The sequence below is a fragment of the Athene noctua genome, chromosome 7 (assembly GCF_965140245.1).
Source record: "Athene noctua chromosome 7, bAthNoc1.hap1.1, whole genome shotgun sequence".
Classification (NCBI taxonomy): Eukaryota; Metazoa; Chordata; class Aves; order Strigiformes; family Strigidae; genus Athene; species Athene noctua.
In genome coordinates this window covers 44722098-44731141 of record NC_134043.1, presented here as the reverse complement: position 1 = coordinate 44731141, position 9044 = coordinate 44722098, and the positions used below count along the sequence as shown (strand labels likewise).

At 49.9% G+C, this 9044-nt stretch overlaps 1 protein-coding gene across 1 annotated transcript; it reads left to right on the top strand.

The window, feature by feature from the left end:
- The first annotated feature begins 474 nt into the window (after window positions 1-474).
- FZD7 (frizzled class receptor 7) lies at window positions 475-4706 on the top strand. Its single transcript, XM_074911244.1, has one exon. The coding sequence runs from the start codon at window positions 1067-1069 to the stop codon at window positions 2792-2794; it is 1728 nt and encodes a 575-aa protein (XP_074767345.1). The 5' UTR covers window positions 475-1066; the 3' UTR covers window positions 2795-4706.
- Window positions 4707-9044: the final 4338 nt, after the last annotated feature.

Below are 9044 nucleotides of genomic sequence, written 5' to 3'. Positions count from 1 at the left end.
GACAGCGCGATCATCTTATTCTGCAAATATATCCGGGCGCTGCCTACCCCCCCCCCTTTTTTTTTTTTCCCTTCTTTTTTAACAGCTCTGGGCGCAGGCAGCTGTTTGCATTTTGAAAGCCTGCTCAGAGAGCAGCCAGTTAATTTTAGTTCACTCGGGCCACCCTCAGCGAGCTGGCGGGGCCCCCCCCTCCCTTCCCGGCTCTGCCCCGCAGCGCGGGGGGGTGGGGGGCCCCGGGGCGGCCCCTCCCGCCCCGCCGCGGATGGGAAAAAGTTGTTCGCAACTTTTTTTTTTCCCCCCGCGCGGGCTCCTCCCCCTCCCCTCCCCTCCCCCTCCCCCTCCGGCGCGCCCGCCCCGCCCCCTGCGCGGCGATTGGCGGGCGGGCGCCGCGCGGCCCCGCCCCTGGCGCGGTTTGTGAATGGGGCCGGCGGCGGGGGCGGGGCCCCGAGCGCGCCCGCGCGTATATGTGGGTTTTTTTGTGCCGGCGCGGCCGCGGGCCGGGAGCCGGGGTGCGGGCTGTGTCGGCGGGGCCGCGGGCGGAGCGGGAGGCTCACGGCTACCCCGGACGCACAGCGCGCAGCTGCGCCCGTCGGGAGCGGAGCCCAGACGAGCCGTGGGGAGGATCGCGCAGTAATTGGATTTTAAAAGTTACTTAAGCCCCGGAGTAAAATACACGGCTCAGCCGGGCGCGGTAATAATCCGTTTAGCCGTAACCTAAATCCCCGGCGCCGCGCAGCCGGGCGGGGAGCAGCGCCGCCGCCGCCGCGGCGGGACCCTGCGCGGAGCCGGCCGGAGCTCTCGCCGGGCTTGGTGCGCGTCTCCGGCCTCGCCGCCGCCGCCGCTTTCTCCGGCGGGAGCAGCTCCAGAAACTTTCGCCGAGGGAAACGCCGCCGCGCCGCAAGCGCCGACCCGCCGCAGCCGAGGAAGAAAGTCGCGGAGCCGCCGCGCCCCTGCCCCGCGGCAGGGGCCCCGCCACCGCCCGCCGGACGCTGATGCCCCTGGGTCTCCGCGCCGCCCGGCTCTAAAGGACTTCCCGCGGCTCCCCGGGCCCCCGGCCGCCCCGGCGATGCGGACTGGAGGAGGAGGCGGCGGCGGCGGAGCGGCCGCCGGCGGCTGCCCCGTGCTGGGCCTGGCCGCGCTGCTGGCCGCCCTGCTGGGGACCCCCGCGGGCGCGGCGGCGCAGCAGTACCACGGCGAGAAGGGCATCTCCGTGCCGGACCACGGCTTCTGCCAGCCCATCTCCATCCCGCTCTGCACGGATATCGCCTACAACCAGACCATCCTGCCCAACCTGCTGGGCCACACCAACCAGGAGGACGCGGGGCTGGAGGTGCACCAGTTCTACCCGCTGGTCAAGGTGCAGTGCTCGGCCGAGCTCAAGTTCTTCCTCTGCTCCATGTACGCGCCGGTGTGCACCGTGCTGGAGCAGGCCATCCCGCCCTGCCGCTCCCTCTGCGAGCGGGCCCGCCAGGGCTGCGAGGCCCTCATGAACAAGTTCGGCTTCCAGTGGCCAGAGCGGCTCCGTTGCGAGAACTTCCCGGTCCACGGCGCGGGCGAGATCTGCGTGGGGCAAAACACGTCGGACGCCCCGCCGGGGCCTGGCGGTGCGGCAGGCCGGGGGGCCACGGCCCACCCCACGGCTGGCTACCTCCCCGACTTCCTCACCCCGCCGCAGCCCCCCTCCGGCTTCTCCTTCTCTTGCCCGCGGCAGCTCAAAGTGCCCCCTTACTTGGGCTACCGGTTCCTGGGGGAGCGGGACTGCGGGGCCCCCTGCGAGCCCGCCCGGCCCAACGGGCTCATGTACTTCAAGGAGGCAGAGGTGCGATTTGCCCGGCTGTGGGTGGGCGTGTGGTCTGTGCTCTGCTGCGCCTCCACCCTCTTCACTGTGCTCACCTACCTGGTGGACATGCGCCGTTTCAGCTACCCGGAGCGGCCCATCATCTTCCTCTCGGGCTGCTATTTCATGGTGGCGGTGGCCTACGCGGCAGGTTTCTTGCTGGAGGAGCGGGTGGTGTGTTTGGAGCGCTTCTCTGAGGACGGCTACCGCACTGTGGCCCAAGGCACCAAGAAGGAAGGCTGCACCATCCTCTTCATGATCCTCTACTTTTTCGGCATGGCCAGCTCCATCTGGTGGGTCATCCTGTCCCTCACCTGGTTCCTGGCTGCCGGCATGAAGTGGGGCCACGAGGCCATCGAGGCCAACTCCCAGTACTTCCACCTGGCCGCCTGGGCTGTGCCCGCTGTCAAAACCATCACCATCTTGGCCATGGGGCAGGTGGACGGGGACGTACTCAGTGGCGTGTGCTACGTAGGTATCTATAGTGTAGACTCGCTGCGGGGATTTGTGCTGGCGCCCTTGTTTGTGTACCTCTTCATTGGCACTTCGTTCTTGCTTGCTGGCTTCGTGTCTTTGTTTCGCATTCGCACCATCATGAAGCACGACGGCACCAAGACGGAGAAACTAGAGAAGCTGATGGTGCGCATCGGTGTCTTCAGCGTCCTCTACACAGTGCCTGCCACCATTGTCCTGGCATGTTACTTCTATGAGCAGGCCTTCCGTGGCACCTGGGAGAAGACGTGGCTCCTCCAGACCTGCAAAACTTACGCCGTGCCCTGTCCCAGCCACTTCGCCCCTATGAGCCCAGACTTCACTGTCTTCATGATCAAGTACCTCATGACCATGATTGTTGGGATCACGACTGGCTTCTGGATCTGGTCTGGCAAAACCCTTCAGTCCTGGCGACGCTTCTACCACAGACTCAGCACCGGCAGCAAAGGCGAGACGGCAGTATGAGACCCCCTATCCCCTCTGGCGCACGCACACACACATGCACACATGCAGAGGAGAGGGATACTCGGCAGAAGAGGATGGCAATGGCTCCCCGAAGAGGGAGGGAGGCTTTTCCAAACTTTTTCTTCCTCCCGGGGGTTGGAAAAAACCCATAATCTTTGCGTAAAGAATCAGACGGACTGTCCAGTAGTGCTTATGCCCAGCTAAGAGGAAGAGCACAGATCAAGAGGCCACTGGTGGGTTGGGAGAGTCCTTCACCTGCAAGAAGTCCCCTTCTCTCTCCTGCTGCCCCTGTGCTGGAAAAAAAACCCTAATCCAACTAAAACCATTCTGCCTTGCTTTGGGTGAGAGGGAGGGGAAGGCAGATCTGTTGAGCTGCCCCTGCCGAGAAGTAGCCAAACCCTCTCCAAATTGCTGGGGTCAAACTGCAACGCTTACTTCAGGGTAAGTCCTGAGCCTGAGATTACTGCCTGCTTCTTCCAGCTCGGCGGAGCAATCACGTGAGTACTGCACCGCCAGCTACAGCCCAGACCGTGTGCTGGTGAGGTGCCTTTGGTCTGTCAACTCACAGGTTCCTTTTTACCTCCGCCATACCTGTTGTAATTGTTTTAAAGTGAAAATTCGGCCCTCGGTCTGTTGTTCTTGCTGCTGTGGGGAAGGAGGGGGTTGCTATTCCACACCCTGAAAAGAAATGACTTGTTGCTTTTCAGCAGAAGGCTTTTCCCCCTTGCCTTTGTTCTAGGAGACAAAGAGGGAAACAAAAGTGTTTTCTGTGTAGAAAGGCATAAGCATGGGATCGGTTTTTATGGGCAAACTAACAAAAAGAAGTCGTTGAGGTTCACCCTTGGATGTGAGGAGCTCGCAGAAATAAACATTCCTTTTATGAAAAAAGGAGGAGGCAGGATGTTTTCCTACCGTTCAGTATGGGTCGCTTTTCTAAGCTGAATGAAACGCAAGACTTAGAGGGCAAGAAGAGCGTAACCGAGAGCACCTCCCAAAACAAGAGCCGTTAAAATATGTAATGTAAAGATGCGATTCTTTTCTTCCCACAAACCTGCTTCCTTCCTCTCCTGCTTTGCCGTGAGCTCGCTGCAAGTAAAGGCAATACACAGATGGCTTCTGGGGCCAGGAGAAGTCCTTTTGGCTCACGAGGCCTGCTCCTCAGGTTCCCTGAACTGCATGGCAATGACTCAGTGGTGCAGGAGGGGGCTGGGGCTGGGGTTTAGAAGCAAGCAGTTACTGCAAGTGGGGAGCCTTCTCATTTCAGCTAAAATACAGCTGGTTAAGTTTCCAGTAATCGCGTCTTGGAAGGAAAGATGTTCAAAAATTAATCATCAAATGCATTGTTTTCTTTTTGAAATGTGACAGATTTTTCTATTCTGAAATTTTTATGTTGACTTGTTCATATTTTATTTTTTTTGCGTACTACTTTACCTTTATATTCACTGAAGGGTTGTTTTTATAAGTGTATGTGTGTGTGTATATTCTTGCCTAAGGACAAAATAGGAAGTTCTGGATTTTTAGCAAGTCTCCACCCTATAGCTGCTCTTCATTTTTTTGGGGGGAAAAGTGTCTGGAATGAAAGTTAAAAAGAAAAAACCTGTTCAGGGTGAGGGGGCAGACTGCTGCTGTCTGAGGGCATACCAGTAGTCTGGGCATGAGGAATGGGCCCATCAGCCAAATCCTTCAGTAGATCTGATTTCAGACTTGCAGGGCTTGGGTTTTTGTATTCTATAATGTGCACGTGGAAGAAAAAGAAAAAAACAAACGTGTAAGACAAGTGCAGTATGTATATTTTGTAAATCTCATTTTTGTAAGAAAAATATGTATTTATGTTTTTACTTGATTTTTTTTGAAGGTCTGTATGAGGCCCTGCTTCATCCCATGTACAGATCACTAAATAAATAATTTTTAATACAAGGGCTCCAATGAAATTATTTGACTCTTTGAACACTTGGCAGGTTATAGAAGGGGGGGCAGCTCTCTGGAGTTTTTCCCCCTACTTTGCTGTGGGAGATGCAGGAGACTTTTGGGTGAACACTGTGAATACACTGACTAGAAACTCAGCTGTGACTTGAAACTGGCCCCTCACAATAGGAAATCACATTTTGAGACCGTTTCAAATGTTTGTCCTCACTTGAGGTACTTGCATCCTAGCCAAGTTTTCTTACAGGCTCTGCCTCTCCCTGAAGGGCAAGCTGATCAACCAGTTTCCTTATCTAGAAAATAAGGATAATGCTCTCTTCCCATTCAAAAAGGACTTTGAGAACTGGAGGGTGCTACAAGGGCTGTAAATTAAATCCTTGCTGTGGGGGGTGGGGGTAGGGGGGTGTTTTAGGGAAACAATAAGGACTCGGTCCTTTTCAATAGCTTTCGAAGGGCAGTGTCTTGAACCAGCTTTTTTTTCTCCCCCAGAACCTTTGCTATCTCCAATATTATTGTTCAGGTGAATTTTACTTTAATCTTAATAGCTAGCCTGAAGCCTACATTCTTTCTTATCACAGTCATCTGAAAGTTTTATAGCTTCAATGGAATGGTCTATTTTATTTCATTTTTTTAAACTGAAATGAATGTTTAGATCTCAAGCTGTGTTACTACAATCATGGAAAGTGCCCCAGCAAACAGAATTTTACACCTGTGAAATGATGATAGTTTCCAGCTTTTCCTCTTGCAATGATTTCAGCCTATTTATTGGGTTCATCACCCTTCCTTTGCCTTTAACTACAGCTATACTAAAATTTAAGTTACAGAACAGAGATCTGAGATGTCTTAGCTGGGTACCATCATGGTAGCTGCAATATTGTTTCACTGACTGAGCACAGTGTGCCATAGTTGTACTTTCTCTCAGCGTGCTATTTGGACACTATGCTCTCAAACATAACCTTTTACATTTACAGTATATGAACTACTGACTTAAGGTTCTTTTCAGAGCTAGCCCCATTCACAGTGCCTTTCTAGAAAACCCACGTCTTTTATTTGAAAACACCTCTAGCTGCTCCCCAGAATTGCTCACTTGTCAAGTTTCCTTTTTGCAAAGGCCTTTGCGTTCCTGTGAGGCAGGCTGCTTCAAACTGCTGCGTGACATGAGCTTGCTGATCACTGCTGAGGGGGGTTTCATTCCACTCACTTGGGAAACCTGAACCTTTCTATAAACACTTCCTCCCATTAATCCATCAGTGCCAGCCAGAGCGATGGAATGGCTGAAACAGCTCATGTTGAAGGACTGGGAACGGACAGGAGCAGTGGTGTGACTGACGCCCCTGTGCTGTGCAGCCACAGCTGTGTTGCTAAACATGCAATTAATCCTTAATACATCATGGACAGCTAAACCTGCAATTCACGCAGGCCTGTCCCCCTGTTCTTCTCCACTCACCACCCACCCTTGCTAGCTGAATGAGAAACTGCATTTAGGTGCGATGGCTACTTTTTTGTCTGTATGTGGAAAAACTTATGTCTTGTGAACTATTAAAAAAAAAAAAAAAAAAAAAAAGTCTTATCTGAAAGGAAATGTCTCTGTTTCCACCAGAAACCACTAAAGCTGAATGCTTTTATTTCAGTATTTCCTATTAGGTACTTCTGGATTTAAAGTCACTCACGCAAAACTATCCAAATCCCAGGACTTAAATTGATTTTTAAAATTTGAGATTGTAGATGAAATTTGATGCTGGTGTAAAGTAGAAGCAACTGCTATTCACTTTTAAGCAGATGTGACTTGCATCAAGACTGAATTTGCTCACAGTGGAAACAATTTGGAGAATTTCAAGTAGCGATAGCGTCTGGCCTCCTGGAATAAAAATCTATCACCATTCTGATAACAAAGTAGCAGTTAACTTTCATAAAGTACAATTTAAAAAATCTCTTTGTGAAGCTGTCTGGAAAAAAGGAGGAAAAATAAGCCTTTATTAATCTTTGCTAATCACCGCAGAATGATTTTTCTTTGACTAATGTTTAATTCCACTTTCAGTTAACATTCTTGTAAGTTTAAGAAAAGTTTCATACCGTTCACCTTTAGCTTTTGTCTATGCAGTGGTTTTGGTTCACAAGACCTTGGCAAGTAATAGTTGTCATTGATCAATAACCCTGTAAATTTACACCATATACTACTTTTTTATGAAAAATATATAAACACTGGTTCTTAAGTTTCACAGATGTTTGTGTTCCTTTCCAGAAGAAAGTATTATTATTTCAGGCAAGTGAAACAGGAGGCTTTACAAGTCCTAGAATTCACAAATAGCAACAGCAACTGAATGTCTGTCTCTGCAGAAAAAAGTGGTTTTACAATACGTCAGTGTTTGTTTGGGTTTATTTTTGGCGGAATACCCACACCAGCGATTGAATGTTTTTGTCTAAGTACTTCACCCACAACCAATAGCTTTGCATGCAAGTAAAAAACCACACATTTCTGCGTTCACCAACTGGCAACAGTAAACATTATTTATAATTTCACATGGGTTTAGAAACCAAATTACTAGCTTGTGTCTTAAATAGTTGTTTTTTTTCTGCATCTCATTCTCACTTCTAGACCTTACAGGTACTCTATATACACCCTGCTCTCTGTACTTGCTTTCTACTCCTTTTATTTTTTAAAAACATGAATCCAGCTGAAAGAAATTTAGTCTGTTGCTTGGAGAGGAAAAGACGACACTGAATCTTTCAGCACTACGACTGTTCATTGAGATAGACTATTGCCAAGCCTGTTCTATATAAACCAGGATAATTGTTTCGTGCCAACATGAGTGTGTGGTTTTGGCAGCTACAACACTGCACAGGATAATATAGGATTGGGAGAATAAATACAGTGTATGGCAAGTTCCCAAATGCCCCACTTAGAACCAACACATTTTGACTAAAATGTTGCCCAAACTGTAAAACTAAAATACGTACATCAGAATATAATGCTGCTCAGCCAACCAGCTTGCACTGCAGACAGAGGCGGACGGGGAGGGTTTTGACACTGTTGAAACCCAAGGTCCAAGGTTGCCTGGTTTGGGTGGCTGGGCACTGCTCCTCTCAAAACCAGATTAGTGGAAGTAAAGCACAGCACTTTCGCCTAATCCAGGTAAAGACTGGATTCAGACACAGCATTTCCACAGCTGCAGCCAAACAGTGTTCGACTGAATGATGCACAGTGAGAACAGACAGGCCCAAACAGGGTCATGAGTGTGTAGTCCTCTACATGGCTTGCTCCTCTCTACAGCCAGCCTAACCATGCCAGGAAACTATGGGACTGGTATAAATGAGAATATGGATAAAAAGCAGGAATAAGCAGGGCCTAGAGCACATTTTTAAATAACAGTTGTAAATTGGGGGGGATCACTTATCCATATTAGTCAGGAAATCCTGCTAGCAACAACTTGTTCATTTTGGCTGCCCCAGCTGTGTCACAACTTGGGTTGGTTACACGCAAGCCTTTGCTTAAGCATGTTACTGTTACAAATACAGGTGGAAAACCAGTGTGTGCTGCCTAGGGGAGCAGTCTATCTGAGTAGGCTTTGGCTGCCACTGGTCTTGGAAATTAACCCCATCATGCGGTCCCCAGGGTAGCCATAACTTTACTATTAACACTAGGATCCAAAAGGCCAGGATGACATCTAGGAAAAAAAAAAAAAAAAAGTCCAGTTCTCCCTTACCTCCAGCTTTACTGGAGGTATTGGCAAGTCTTGCATTGTTCTCAACCCAATCTACCGGAAGGCAATGCTGTTCTCAGGGCAGGCAAGGAGTAATATTATTCCCACCGTGCTGCCCTTTTTCTCAGGCTAACTAACATACAGAGGGGCTTCCAAAAAATCTTGTGGTGAACGGGGAATTCCAATGGGAGTTGTAGCAGAAATAAAATGTTATCTGGCTCAGATGGACACAAAAGGGTGTTCTAGCAAGCAGGCACTAATCTAGGATTTGGAAAACAAGTGCCTGATTACCTGCACTGTCACAGATGATGGACAGATCACTTACAGCCAGACTTTCAGCAGTATTCAGGCAGCTAAAGATGCAGGTATGTACATGGAAAGCACTTTTCATAAGCGCTTACATTCCCAGGTGCATGTCTTGGTAATTGACTGGAAAATCTCATCTGTGTCTCTAATTCCTCGTCTATAAAATTGGAACTGTGGCACTTCCCTATGTTACAGGAATATTGTGAGAATAAATACTCTCAAAATCAGAATAAATGAAATACAATTGTAACAGGGTTTGTAGTCTGAGGTTTTGCAAGTAGGTCCCATTCTAGAGAACACCTAATTAAGACCCCCAGCTA

Bases quoted from the DNA above. Each gene is read 5' to 3' on its own strand.
- FZD7 (XM_074911244.1), top strand. From the start codon at position 1,067: ATGCGGACTGGAGGAGGAGGCGGCGGCGGCGGAGCGGCCGCCGGCGGC.